The following is a 16,024-nucleotide window of genomic DNA, read 5'->3' as shown; positions in this document are numbered from 1 at the left end:
TACCTATTCAAAAAAATGGATCAAAGAACCTGTATCAAATTTTGTGTGAAAAACGAAATTAAGTGCGCGGATGCATTCCGAATGTTGACTGTGGCATACGGAGAAGCTACCTTGGACCGAAGCAACGTTTATCGGTGGTACAAAATGTTCTCAGAAGGCCGAGAAGATGTGAACGACGAAGAGCGTGCCGGACGCCCGAGCACTTCAACAACAGACGAAAAAATTAATGAAGTGGAGAAAATGGTATTGGCCAATCGTCGAATCACCGTTAGAGAAGTTGCTGAGGACCTAAACATATCGATTGGCTCGTGCCATTCGATTTTTATCAATGATTTGGGCATGAGACGGGTCGCCGCGAAATTCGTACCAAACGCCCCTGCTCACACATCGTTGCTTGTGCGCGACTTTTTGGCCAAAAACAACACACTAATGATGCCGCAGCCACCGTATTCCCCAGATCTGGCCCCCTGTGACTTTTTCTTGTTCCCTAAACTGAAGAGGCCCATGAAAGGACGACGTTACGCTACGCTTGACGAGATAAAGACGGCATCGAAGGAGGAGCTGAACAAGATAAAAAAAAATGATTTTTTGAAGTGCTTCGAAGATTGGAAAAACCGTTGGCACAAGTGTATAATATCTCATGGGGATTACTTTGAAGGGGACAAAATAGATATTCATGAATAAATAAATAATTTTTGAAAAAACACAAAATTCGCGATACTTTTTGAACACACCTCGTATTCCCGGAAATCGAAGTGAGATTAAGTGGGTCATCGTTGTTCGGTCTCCGTCGCATAGTGTATCTGTCGTCAAAAGAAAAGAATCGTTACGTTGCTGGACGTAACACTTAGTTTGACTTACTCTATCAATCCACGAGAGCATAATTAAACTTTACGTGACATTCTGTATATACAGGATGATTTAGGTCAATCAGAGGAGTTGGCACGTACATATTTTTTATATAAAGTCGAATCAAAAATGTTAATAGTAAAATGTTGTGAGGTTAATAGTTTTTAAATGGTGATCGTTTAACTGTCTAACTATAGTGTGTGATGTTTGCGCCGTCAAGTGCGGCACAACCAAGTAGTCAGCCGGGCATTTTGACGGGTACCGCTGAACAACACGGTGCCGAACAAGTATTATAAAGATTCCGTGAAATCTCTATTAACATTTTTTGCTGTATTCTTAATTTCAATTTAATTGACAAGAAGTAATGCCAATTGTAAATTTGATGAAACATCACTTATATGAGTAAAATTTTTTTAAAAATATATTTTATGTGTGTTTCTTAAAATACCTATGTATAAACAAATAAATTAATAAATAAAATCAATATTGGTTAAATTATCTGATTAAATAATATTAAAAGCATCAGTTGACAAACATTTCTAAAACATCTTTATAAAAAGAAAATACAGAGAAAAGGACACCCAATTTACGAACAAATTAATTGATCTTGTAAATTACGTCACGCTCTGTGATTGGACTGTTTCAAACGTTTACCATTTAGAAACTATTGACCTTACAACATTTTTCTATTAGCATTTTCAACTCAATTTTTCATGAGAAATACGTACGTGCCGACTTCTCCGGTTGATTGACGCCGTCCCTCAGCGAACAGCGAACACCGCGATCAAAAACACAATACACAATAATTATCTCGCTTGCTCTGACAGCTGGTTCCTGAAATGCAAAACCGAAAATCGCCAAGATTAGAAAGTTGGGCGCTAGACGTGCTCTATGGTAGCATCAATTTACGAAGTTACTTTCGACAATGAACGCTAAAATAACGCAACCACTATCAAAGTGCGCGAGAGCCGGCTAACTCCACCTAACGGTAGAAGGACAGGGTGGAGTGAAGGCAAAAGCTACGCACGCTAGTGCGACGAAAAAATCGGAGGACAGACGGAGAGATTTGACACTCAAGTTAAAACAATGACAGATAACATTTATTTTATAAGGATTAATACAGTAATCTATGAGTAATCGAGAAATAACCCAGCTAACAAGACAACGTCGAAATGACGTGAAGAAAAAACGTAATTGTAGTGAAAATGTAACTTAAATAGAATGGATAGATAGTAATTACGACGTGATTTTTGATACTAAAATAATAAGTCTTTACTATTATGTCAAAATGACGTATTATCAGTGACGAATATATACGAACGTAGTTTGTATATTTAAATATTAGGCCTGTTCTTTTTATTTGAACTGGTTGCACTAATTTATTGTTTATCTTTTTTTTGACATTGGAAGAGGTAAGATAAACTTGAACTAATACAGCCAGTTTAAACTAAAGAAATGATTATAAAATTTGTCTAGAAAAAATTTATTGGGAACTAAGAACTAAGAACTGCTTTCGACTGATGATGCCGTATTTATTCTTTCAATTTGTTATTGCAATTTCCGGTCTTATTAGGATTATTTGTATTGTATACACACATTGGTTGAAAAGGACGCTTATTTTCATATCATCAGTTATTGTGATAAATAAAATTGTCGTAACCAAGTACTTTAGTGGTCGAATTGGCTAAGACACCCTTCCCGGATAGTTGGAGGATTTAGGTTCAAACCCTGGTCGAGGTAATATTTTTTGCAATAATTTTTTTTAGTTTTTCGAGATTACGAGGAATACTATATGGGCTGGTAAGTCCCGAGATTTTTAATGAAAACAAGCGTTTTTTAGGCAAAGTTATATTTATTCCTCAACATAGTTGCCTTCGAGTGCGATACATTTGGTATAACGATTTTCCAACATTTCGATGCTCTTTCTGTAGTACAAAACGTCCAAGCTTTCAAAATACGCCTCGGTTTCCGTGATGACTTCCTCATTCGATGAGAATCTCTTTCTCTGGAGCTACCACTTAAGGTTTGGGAACAGATAATGGTCGCTGGGGGCCAAGTCTAAAGCATACGGCGGGCGAGCAACCAATTCAAATCGTAATTGGTCCAATTTGGCCATCGCTTTCAAGGACGTGTGTGACGGTGCGTTATCGTGATGATACAGAACTTTTTTCTTTGCCATATGAGATCGTTTTTCTTTATTCTGTTGTTCAGTTTGTCCAATAACTCTGCATAATACTTTCCCGTAAATGTTCTTCCCTTTTGCAGGTAATCGATGAAGATTATGCCATGTGCATCCCAAAAAACGGAGGCCAAAACCTTCCCGGCCAAACGTTGGTCTTTTGGCCACTTTGGTCGGTTTTTGTGGCTTTTCAGTCACTCTGCAGACTGCCTATTGGACTTAGGCGTATGATAATGGATCCACGTTTTATCCATCATCACAAAACGTCGAAAAAAATCCGCTCGATTACGCTGCAACAACGCCAAACCGGCCGTTGAATTATCAACGCGCTGCTGTTTTTGGTCGACGGTTAGCAAATGCGGCACCCATCGCGCAGATAGCTTTTTCATATCTAAAACATCGTGCAAAATGTATCCCACCCGTTCTTTTAAGATACCAACGGTCTCAGCTAACTCGCGCAACTTCACTTTACAATCACTAAAAACGATTCGATGCACTTGCTTTACGATTCCCGGATTCGTAGCCTTTTTTAGTCTTCCAGAGCGAGGTGCGTTTTCGGTACTTGTACGACTCATTTTAAATTCACTAAACCATCGATAAATTGTTGTTTTCGAAGGAGCAGATGTGGGATAGCATTTCTTCAACCATTTCATTGATTGTTCAGGAGTTTTTCCCATCAAAAAACATCGCATATTTGATCAATATGCGATATTCCTGTTTTTCCATTGTTTCTTTACGAAAGCGAAGATAGCGACACTTAAACGACTGTAGCTTGTAAACGAATGAACGAAATGTCATAAAACTTTACACATAAACTTGTGACAGATGAACCTCTCAAAATAAATCATGTTCTAGTGGCGCGTTTTCCTACTGAAAAATCCCGAGACTTTTTAGTTCATGTAGTAGTAGAGATACGTAAAAGCATCAAATAAATAATTAAATTGATTAGCAATTTAATTCCGAATGTAATATTACATTCAGATTTTTTCTGAAGTTGTGTTTTAAGTCCGGCAAATATGTGGTGCGCAATTTGGAGGAATCTTGTAAATGTTTATAAAATTCACCTAGAAAAAAATTATTGCGCACAGACAATAAGAACTGCTTTCAATCGGTAATGCCGTATTTATACTTTCAATTTGTTATTACAATTTCTGGTATTAGGATTACTGGTATTCTATATTTATATTAGTTTTTATTTAATTTCATGAAAGAATACATTATTTTGAACATTGTATATTCTTTGAATTACATAATATATATATTAAAACACTATTATATTGTGTTTTCTATCTTGTTTCTTCTAGCGTAATTGTGGCATTGACTCCTTGTTCGTAATCTTTGCTTTAATAGATAAGTAGTAAGTCTTTGATCAATTGTTTATTATTGTATTATATGATTTTCTAATAAACGACCATAGTTAGTCATAGTTTTGCTTATTTTTTATGCTTAAAGGCTGTGGACAAGGGATTAAACATTTCTTGAAATGTTTAATCTTTTATCTACAATTTTTAAGCGTAAAAAATGAGCGCATTGTCCAACTGCGGCTGTTTATTAAAAAATCTTATGATAATAAATGATTGCGATTGATTAATAAAGTACTATTTGTCTGATTTACTGTTCTTAATACGTTATCTGAAGACATCATAAAGAACGTTACGGGTTTGTCACTTTTTAACGTCATTATGACATTGCATTAATGACGTACTAATGACGTTTAAAACCTGAAAAAGTCATGTCATTTTGACGTCATCTTGTTAGCTGAGAATTGAAGAATACTCAATAAGTAGGCAAAAAGTATTCAACTCGTCATCAAAAGATAATCAACATGTAATTGAAGGGTAATTGACATGTAACGCAAAATGTCATCACAATCTTTGAATCGCGATGCGCTATTGCACAATAAACCGCTAATGCGACAACGCAATGAGTACATGGGATAGCGCGAACGCCGCATCGATCCTCAGCTACGCTATTAATTTCGAGTGCGAAAGAAAAGTCGTAAAGGCGATACGAACGCAAGATTTGAAGCTCATTCACAAAACACGATACTCGAGAAAGTTCAGCGGCAACGATGAATTTGGCCACGACAACGAAATGTGAATTCTTGCGGTACTCTATAATCAATCGGTGATTACATGACTTTTTGCTACCGACGAACACGGCGACATGATATAGGAGCACGCGGTGCAGAGCTCAGTACTTGATTCTGCACATAGTTTAGCTGTCTCGCGACCGCTCTTTCTCAAGAGAGTATGCACTATGATACGCGCGGCTTTTGAAAGCGCGAATGTTATTATTATGATGATATTGTACAATGTGCGAATTTTATAATAAATAATTTTATTAATAAAGAAATATTTAATCTTATTAAATGTAAGTGCATAATTTTTGCTTGAAAGAATAATAAAAATAATACAATTATAAAATATAATAGTAAAATAGTAAAATATTAAAAAAAAATTTAATGCTGCGGAGATTCGAATCTGATTTGCCGCGGAGAGAAAAATGTAGTTCTAGCACTTGGCTTTCTCAGCCACGACGCTTTTTTGCCGAATCAAGAGTCTAGTATTTAACGTACATACAACCCAATGTTAAACTTTAATTGCAATTTTCTCATAAACTAAGGCCTATTCTCGCTAATCTTTTTACACTTTTCGTATACTTGAGTTCCCTCTTCGAATGAGTCTCATCTCATTTAGCATTTTACAGTTTTTGCCATCTTTTTGTAAGTTCGATCAACTACAGAATGCCAGCGTGGTTTCCTCTCACACACACACGCTTTACAACTTCGCGAGACACTCTCACCGACACATTCGTTCTCTCTCGACGACGTCTCCTCTGTTGGTTCACTTTGGCGACCACAGTTCTCTCTGTCGATCTTTTCTTCGCAATAGCTACAAGTTTGTCGAACCGGTATTGCTCTCTCGGTGTCGCTCGCTGTTCGACAGCCACAGAACGAAGAATGATCCAGCTCGATATGTCATGGAAGGCGCTCGTGCTTTTCCCTTGCTTGGCGTGCGCGCGACGCTGCCGTGCGGTGGAAGCCAATTTACGTTTTTGTGCAATCGCTCTTGTGCCACGCGCGTACCCAGGACTGCAATCAAAGGACGTTTGCAGAACAGTAGGTTTTTTAGCGAAAAATTTCTTTTGGCCGTCTCCTTCAACCACGCTCATGCCGTAGCGACTTTGGCCTTAGTGTTATTGAGCGCACCATTTGAGAAAAGTATTTGCATGATTATTTTTTAAATTCTAAGAATTGTTCCGTCTTGAAATAAAATCCCCTTATTGAAATGTCTCGTGACATCACAATAGATTATTTGAACGATAATGCTCTTTATTCAGTCATTTTTCTGAGTTTTTGAGCTTTTATTTAAACTAAAATTTGTTAGAAAATATTGATTGTTACGACTTCTCAAAGTTGCATGGATCTGCTAGATCCATGTGCTGTGCTTAATAGGGAATCTACGCAGTCAATACTGTCAATATTAACAAATACAATATTATTAATTGTGTATGGTTAATATTAATGAATTATTGCAGAATACTGACGGTGATTTGTATTTATTTTTGATACATCAGCATTTATATATGGTGGGAATAATGACAATAATACTGATTGTGTCAGGAGCAAGTCTCAATATTACTTTCACAATCATAGATTTAATAATAGAAATAATTTCAGGTTGTAAAAATATTGATGCATATTGTCAGTATTACTGATTTAATATTACTGATCAGTATTATTAATCATATTGGCCCGTATAAGAATTATGATAAAATAGTATGCCGATGAAGAAAGCCCGCCCTTATGATCTTCACCTTGACATATGTTGTCAAGATCATGGCCCTGAATAACTTCCAACAAGTTTTAGCTGTCGCTCGCCCTTTGTTATAATCATAAAAAATTTGTGAAAATTAAAATGGACTTTTGACTTTCCACGCGGAACGAGTCCCATCTTATAAGATATTAGTACTGTTCCACATGGGTTTGTGATTTTCTACATAAAGCGAGGTTTAACCCACCTTTTCTTTACCTCGGGGCGAAACGAGGTCTACAGATGTACTGTTCTACATGGGTTTGCGAACAGTACATTTTTAGTTTGACTTTGTTTCGCTTCTGAAGCGGGAAGGGGGGGGGGTAATGTAGACCTCGCATATATATATATATATAAAATATATATATAATCCAATTAGTAATAATAGTATTTTAAATAAAGTATGTGTATAAGGTTAAAATTGATAGAAATTTTGTTTCATTTATGAAACTTTCTTTGTTAGGTACTTTTTAACGACAGACAAGCGACGGTTAAAATTTGTTGGAGGTTATTCAAAGCCATGACCTTAACAACATATGTTAAGGTGAAGGTCATTGGGGCGGGCTTCCTTCATTGGCATATTTACCGTTAAAATTATTAAGTTATTTATAAAAAGATTATATATTTTTGCTTATATATGAGACTATGATTATTGATTTGATACAAATTTCTGTTTCTGTAGGTCCTTGGAATTTTATTGAACAAAGAGAACAATCTAATATTACTGCTAATGTAAGCGATATCACTATTATGCTTGAAATACTAAATAGAATGTACGGCTGTACTTTGGTGCAAGTGCGATATGGTACAGTTTTATCAGTGTCAAATGGTATGCTCTCTGAAATACATTGTAATCTCGTACCAGTCCATTTTGCCATAGAAACACCATCCGCATTTATAATATTTTACGAACAGACTGCCAATTATTCTCTTCGTGAGTAAGTACACACAAACTTATAGGCTTTGACAACAGAAAAAAAGGAATAATTATAGATATCCAAGCGTGATGTAGCATATTGAGCAAACTAATGTATTGCATATATTGCTATATATTTACTGACTTTAAAATAAAATGCATTACGAATGCAGCAACATGAGTGCTTATATATCCAACTAAATAACAAAATTTTAATAATAAACTGTCAGCAACGCTAGTACGTTATGTTGTCAACAATATAATAGCAATATAATAGCAAGAATAATTGTTCCATCTTAAGTATCATGATTAAAACATGACGACAATAAAATATATTATAACTTGAAGACATATACGCAGCAACTCTTATAACAAATTGATGTTATTTGTCGGCGTTTTGACATCAAAATGACATTAAACAACATGTTTGACGTTATTTTAATGTCAATACTAAATAAAGCAGTTTGCTATAGGGGTTGCTACGTATATATGTCTTCAAGTTTTGAAATATTTATATTTTTATTGTAGTTTGTTGCTAATAAAGTGTTGTTAATAAAACAAATTTATTTTGTGAGCATCAACAAATAGATGCCACGAAACTGAATTTCTCATAAATAAAAATCATGCAATGTAAAATGTATAAAGGCGTAGCATTACGAGAGATTTCACTCTTATTTTAACAAGGATATGTTTTGAAATAAGAGGATTTTATTCTTGAAAGGTTTTTAAGTATAGTTTTCAAAATTAGAGCCTGCATAATTGGACTCCAATATGAAAATTAATGAAATATGTATTAGTAAAATATTTTGATAAGAAAATATTTATACGAGGTGTGTTCAAAAAGTATCGCGAATTTTGAATTTTCGCGGGTTACGTATATTCGAATTTCGATCTTTTTGTGGCGTTATGTTGGTACTCATGTCTCTCACTTATGCCGACAAGCTCGGCCATTTTGAATGTTCACTTAATTGTTGACAGCTGCTTTGCTTGCACGTGTTTTGGATCGTCTTCGATTTTTACCTATTCAAAAAAATGGATCAAAGAACCTGTATCAAATTTTGTGTGAAAAACGAAATTAAGTGCGCGGATGCATTCCGAATGTTGACTGTGGCATACGGAGAAGCTACCTTGGACCGAAGCAACGTTTATCGGTGGTACAAAATGTTCTCAGAAGGCCGAGAAGATGTGAACGACGAAGAGCGTGCCGGACGCCCGAGCACTTCAACAACAGACGAAAAAATTAATGAAGTGGAGAAAATGGTATTGGCCAATCGTCGAATCACCGTTAGAGAAGTTGCTGAGGACCTAAACATATCGATTGGCTCGTGCCATTCGATTTTTATCAATGATTTGGGCATGAGACGGGTCGCCGCGAAATTCGTACCAAAATTGCTCAATTGCGACCAAAAACAGCATCGCATGAACATTGCTAATGAGATGTTGGACTCTGTCCGCGACGACCCAAATTTGCTCCAGAGGGTCATAACTGGTGACGAATCGTGGGTTTATGGTTATGACGTGGAAACCAAAGCTCAATCATCTCAATGGAAGCTGCCGCACGAACCAAGACCGAAAAAAGCGCGCCAAGTTCGGTCGAATGTGAAAGTTTTGCTGACAGTTTTCTTCGATTGCAGGGGGCGTGGTGCATCATGAGTTCTTGCCACAGGGTAGAACGGTCAATAAGGAATATTACCTGCAAGTTATGCGCAATTTGCGCGAAGCAATCCGCCAGAAACGCCCGGATTTGTGGAAGAACAAAAATTGGCTTTTGCACCACGATAACGCCCCTGCTCACACATCGTTGCTTGTGCGCGACTTTTTGGCCAAAAACAACACACTAATGATGCCGCAGCCACCGTATTCCCCAGATCTGGCCCCCTGTGACTTTTTCTTGTTCCCTAAACTGAAGAGGCCCATGAAAGGACGACGTTACGCTACGCTTGACGAGATAAAGACGGCATCGAAGGAGGAGCTGAACAAGATAAAAAAAAAATGATTTTTTGAAGTGCTTCGAAGATTGGAAAAACCGTTGGCACAAGTGTATAATATCTCATGGGGATTACTTTGAAGGGGACAAAATAGATATTCATGAATAAATAAATAATTTTTGAAAAAACACAAAATTCGCGATACTTTTTGAACACACCTCGTACATATTATATTGGGCAGTAAGAGGTTGATACAGCACGTTTTGTTTGCATTTTATCAGTATTACGCAGTATCTATTATTTAGTTATTATGTTATTATTAATATGCTGTTAGTTAAGAATGGTGTACTAATGACTAGTTGCCTTCAATTTGCAACTAATATGCTAGTAATAGCGGATGACAACACAAATTGTTGTTAAGGTACTGTCATACATAAGTAACCTCTTTGTTAGTAACAAATTGATACTGATATGTTGTCATTTATTTGCCGTTGCTAAAATTGAAATTTACTTAAGCGCAACACGATAGACATAATGCTATCTCAACTTGTTTCGAGTTTATCAAAATTAGTTGTTGGCTCAACAAACGATTGTTGGCAATACGATAGCAAATTTGATATTTGACTATCTGGGATTCTATAATAAATGATAAATTAAAACGAAAATCAAGAATAACACTATTGTGATTAAAACTGTTTTTTAATTATAAATGTTTAAATATTAAGAAGATACTTAAAACAGGTGACTATTTAGACATTATATTTAATTATTTTAACAAAGCTTACACTGCTTTTTACTCTTAATTTTGTAATTTTAAATATTTAAATATTTACATAAAAAATGTCTAAACATTACATGTGTAAACATTTATAATTAAAAATAAAGTTTTAATTACAATTTGGTTATTTTTTATTTTTGTCTTACTTTATTATTTGTCTTACTTTATTATAAAGTCAGTTTAAATGTTCTTTTATCTATTGCCAAACACTTTGTATTTGTTTTTATATTTTCAGTATAACTATATTTGCAAAGAATATTATATAACTATATTTGCAAGAATATTTATTACTTATAGACGTTAATTTTAGATGCGTAATGTACAGTCCTGCTGCTCTTACCACAAGCCATGGGAAACCATTGTTTATAATATATCAGTTATTGAGATTATCAAGAGATTTGCATGATCGTGGACTTGCATTAGGAGAAATTACACTCAGTGACATATTAGTTACGAAAAATTTTACTATTCAGGTATGTTTCGCATAATAGCTACTTATATAGCAGTTTTTATATTTTTTATAATGAAAGAGATTCTTTAAAAAGTATAAGAATATGATTTTTTATATATATCTTTTAACATAAAAGTTATTGGCATTGTCATTTTTAAAATAATAAATAGTAAACAAAATTTAAGTAATAAATAAATTTAACAACATAATAGCTTGTGTGAATAAAAAAATAATATAATTTAATAAACGATAGATAAAAAAGCCGAATAAAACGAGCAAACAATTAGGTGTTACCAAAGTGATGTATCTTTAATCTTTAACAATAAGTGGTGTACGACTTTTGATTTTACGGAATCCTCTTCAGTATACAAATTGATTTAACAATAAAATCTTGGAGAAATACATAATAATGTTGATATTTTAATAATTTAATTAATATTTTAATAACGTGATACAGCAAGATAAACGTGGTGGGGAGAGCTCTTAATTTAATGTACTAACTTTTTCCACATTATCTCTTTTTATCTTTACACCGACATGGGCTCGTTGTCTCGCCACTTGGATTGCCTGTTTTTTGTTTTCTGGTAAATTTTATGTTTAAAACCAAAAATTTAAACAGCTTGTATGAATTTAAAAATTATTAAGGAAGGCCAATAAAACTAACAAAAATTTGGATGTTAATATAAAACGTATTAATTTAATTTAAATAATTCAACACAAACGTTTCGACTCTACAGAGTCTTCTTCAGTGTGTAATAATCTTCTTACATTAATGAAGCAATATGTACAGCGGTACTCATTTAAAACAAAGTTTGAACGCAAATAACTTGAGACGGCATGAGAGAAAAAATTATGGTATTATGATAACTAATTTATTCGATCCCCTCAGGCTTACAAATTTTTTTTTCTGTACAACAACTTTAACTCTAATCTTACTTACTACATTTATATCTAACTTACAACGGAAAGACCAGGTGAGAGACCCTGGGATTTTGATCCCAATTTTTTTAGTTATTCTGGAGACAAAAAAAAGTTTACGTCTCTCGGCGTTTTATCGAATAGGCTTTAGTTTCGAAATAATAAATTTGTTAAAATTGGCCATACCGCGGTGCGCTATATGAGCCTTCTCGGTAAGTGTTCTCGCAACCAGTGCAGTCGGGTCCGTGCGTTAGGTGCTTGCTTCCCAATCGTAAGATCCGGGTTCGCTCCCAGATGTGTGCAATATTTTTTCTTTTTTTTTAATAAATGTATTTATTTATCTTGATGATATTAATATAGTATGCAAATTTCTAAAATAGAAAATTTAATTTAATATCATTTTCTAAACTTCAATTTAAATTTAATTTGAAGGGAATTTGAATTCAAGCAATAATATTTGAAATAATAAATAGGTAATAATAATAATAATAATAATATATAAGTTACTTGAAATGGATAACGTATAAAGGCAACGTATCTAAATTTTCAAATTGTTTAATTTAAAATTTAATTGGAAATAATATTAACAGTATTTTAAAATTCTAGTTTTTCAAATAATTAATCGTAAAAGAAGAATAATAAACAAACATCTGATTGTGAATGTGAATGCAAATGACTACATACCTGCAAGGGGATTAAAAACCTCTCGTTTATTTACCATTTTATATCCGCTTCTTTTACCAGTGTTAAATTTAAACAATTTGAAAATTTAGATACGTTGCCTTTATATGTTATCCATTTCAAATAACTTATATATTATTATTATTATTATTACCTATTTATTATTTCAAATATTACTTGAATTCAAATTTCCTTCAAATTAAATTTAAATTGAAGTTTAGAAGATGATATTAAATTAAATTTTCTATTTTAGAAATTTGCATACTATATTAATATCATCAAGATAAATAAATACATTTATTTAAAAAAAATATTGCACACATCTAGGAGCGAACCCGGATCTTAACGATTGTGAAGCAAGCATCTAACGCACGGAGCCGACTGCACTGGTTGCGAGAACAGTTACCGGGAAGGCGCATATAGCGCGCCGCGGTATGGCCAATTTTCACAAATTTATTATTTCGAAACTAATGCTTATTCGATGAAACGCCGGGAGACGTAAACTTTTTTTTCGTCTCCAAAATAACTAAAATAATTGGGATCAAAATTCCAGGGTCTCTCACCTGGTCCTCCCCTTGTTAGCCTAACTTAATCTATCGCACGCTCTGTACACACATACGGGACTTTTTGTCGTAAGCTTTTATTTCAACATTCTTCCGCGATTATATTATCTTTTACTTTTTTATTTCTTTTCTAACTCTCTTCCCTCTAAGACAGTACTCTCTTTTCCACTCCCTCTCTCTCTCTTTCTCTCACTTCTTTACACACTCACCCATACACACACCCACGCACACACACTCTTTCTTCTTCTCACCCTCTCTTCTTACCCTTCTTCCCAATTTCCTCTTTCCTCATTCCACTGCCTTCCCTAAATCTCTTCAGTTTCTTCAACCATTTTTCCCCTTCCTCTTTCTCTCCCATTACCTTCTCCACTTGTTCCTCCCATGCCCCCCTTGCTCCCTAGTTTCCACATTCTTCCCACACATGCTCCCACGTCTCCTCTTCTCTTCCACACATCTTATACACTCTATCTTCTTTCTTTCCCCAGTATATCTCTTCCCTTACTCTCTTTCTCATCCTATATTTTGCTATTCTTCATGTACTCTCTGTTTACCCCTTCCTCCCCTCCGGTACCCTTTTTTCCTTCATTCTCCTTTACCATCTATTGCATCTTGATCCCACAATTCTATTCCATCTCTCGTTCTGCTTCTCTTTATCCTTTTCTATCTTCTCGAACTTTTCCTCCTCTTTTCTTCTTCACCTCTATAATCCCCCTCCCTCTTTCCTAAAAAAACTCATCTTTTCTTTTCTCACGCCATAGCTTTCCTCCTCTCTTTACCCTTTTCCTCATTTTTTCCCAGCATCTTCTTGCTAATTCGCTTTCCTTGCCTTCCGCCAGCCTCTCCTCAAACTTCCATTCTCCTTTACTTGCCCTTGTTCTCAACTTTTCCCGCTGTAGCTCTTTTCTTACCAAATACCTTGGTGTTCTCCAATTTAGTCCCAGCTGCCATCTTAGGTATTTTTCCTGTATTCTTTTTATTTGTTCCTTGAGCTCCATATTTCCACCCCGTACGCCATCACCGTCTACACCAATGTATCAAACAGCTAAACTCTCTTCCCCTAATCTTTCCCGAACTTTCTTTTCCCAATTCCCCATTCTTGCCCAATTACCGCTATTCCTCTCTTCATCCTATTTCTAACCTGTTTTCCCTGCCCGCTATTTCTCTAAAATATATACCCCAAATATTTGAAATGCTTTATATCTTCTACTTCTCTCTCATATCCATCTTATCTTTTTTTTTCTCCCCCCTCTTTTTCCAAATCTCATTTCCCTCTCAGCTTTACTCCTTTCCAGCTTTTCTTTCTCATTTTCTCCTCCACATCCGCTGTTACTACATTGAAGAGTATTGGGCTTAACAGGTACTCTTCTGACCTTTCTCCCAATCCAAAAAACTTTGTATATATAAAAGTATTCCAGCAAATAAATAGCTATACAATTTATAGTTAGAGTTGTTATACAACATATTCAACGCTGATCACTTATAACTTATACAACATAGAAATCTTTACTAATCGGCGTGACAAGAGAGATTGATTTTTGATGCTACGGAGCGAGCATGACGTTTAAGGCGGATATTCTGCTAGTATTAGGAGTATAAATTAATTCGGTCCGTTTTTTTGTGGTCAAAAATGCATTTATTTCAGAACAAATTGAATGAACAGATTAATCAAAGTATTGTCCATTACTGGCTACTACTTTGTCCTACCTCTCAGGCAATTTTTGAATTCCATCTCGAAAAAATGTTTTGTTTTTTGAAGCGATCCAAGTTAGGAGCCAATTTTCGATTTCTGCAAAAGAAGTGAACCGGTGTCTTGCCAAATCATGCTGCATCCGTCGGAATAATCAGTAATCAGATGGAGCGATGCCCGGTGAATACAGCGGGTGCGGTAAAATATCCCACTTGAGCATTTCCAAATAAGTTTTGACGACTTTTGCGACATGAGGCCGAGCGTTATCATGTAACAGAATAACTTTGTCATGTCGTTCCTCGTATTCCGGCTGTTTTTCTCGTAATGCGCGGCTCAAACGAATCAATTGTAGTTTATACCGATCATCCGTAATGGATTCGCCAGGTTGTAGCAATTTGTATTATACAACACCTTTTTGGTCCCACCAGATACACAGTATCACTTTCGCACCATGAATATTCGGCTTTGGTGTTGATGTTGAGGTTGATGGCAACGATTTTTTTTTTTTTTTTATACGATGAGGGAAATGCTCATGGCACACCAGGTTGGCTAAACCATGGTAGTGTTGGACTCGAGTCGAGACGGTGCTAACCCGGCCACGTAATTTCAGCGACCAGGCTCGTCCTAACCCGCCTACCAACTAAAAACCTCACCGAGCCACCTCGCCCCATATTGAGGGAAGGCCCCGGCCAGCAATACGCTATTTCACAGTAGCCTTTCCCCGGAGTCGGAGCGTGAGCCTCCCGACGCGCCAGTTTGTCAGGTTGGGAGAGGACGTGCCAGGGCGGCAGCCGAGATACATCAGCTGCCGCCTTGTCCACCCCGGGGTAGCGCCGTGAAAAAACACCGCACGCCCCCCCGCGCTCCTTTAGGGCAGGAGGCGAGCGCCGAACTTACCCGTTCCGTGCCAACCCCCTACCCAAGGTCCAGTGGTCCCTAGGAACCGACCGGGCTTACCTCCTATCCTCGTGTGGCCGGCTCACCGGATGAGCGGAGACCCCTACTCATCGGGCGGCCCAACAGTCAGGGTCCTCGTCTCCTGGGCATCCCCGAGCGCAGGGGCAGTCGGAAACGAGGCCCAGGGTCACGTAATGACCCCCCCCCCCTCCAGGGGAGTCACTCCGCGGCCCTATCTCCTCTGAGGATAGGCGACCCCGGGGGAGAAGGCGTCAACGCCTTCTCCGCTTGGGGTCTCGACGCCTTCTTGAGGGGTGCTCGAGTCTCGTCCCACTCGCTTCTCCCGTTGCGGGAGAGGGAGG

At 36.4% G+C, this 16,024-nt stretch overlaps 1 protein-coding gene and 1 long non-coding RNA gene across 4 annotated transcripts in view; both read left to right on the top strand.

The window, feature by feature from the left end:
• The window catches only part of LOC105197967 (WD repeat-containing protein 81), a 190,097-nt gene that overhangs the window by 8,643 nt on the left and 165,430 nt on the right, over nucleotides 1-16,024 (top strand). For all 3 annotated transcript variants that reach the window (XM_039459434.1, XM_039459433.1, XM_039459435.1), the window contains exons 3-4: nucleotides 7,526-7,781; nucleotides 10,776-10,938. In XM_039459434.1, coding sequence (XP_039315368.1) covers nucleotides 7,526-7,781; nucleotides 10,776-10,938 — 419 coding nt within the window. The remainder of the gene's footprint in view (nucleotides 1-7,525; nucleotides 7,782-10,775; nucleotides 10,939-16,024) is intronic.
• Nucleotides 628-5,971, top strand: LOC120359952. Its single transcript, XR_005576676.1, has 2 exons — nucleotides 628-2,988; nucleotides 3,115-5,971. It is a non-coding gene; the product is annotated as an uncharacterized LOC120359952 (long non-coding RNA).

This window comes from Solenopsis invicta, unplaced genomic scaffold, assembly GCF_016802725.1.
Source record: "Solenopsis invicta isolate M01_SB unplaced genomic scaffold, UNIL_Sinv_3.0 scaffold_38, whole genome shotgun sequence".
NCBI classification, from domain to species: Eukaryota; Metazoa; Arthropoda; class Insecta; order Hymenoptera; family Formicidae; genus Solenopsis; species Solenopsis invicta.
This window is presented reverse-complemented; position numbering and strand designations above follow the sequence as displayed.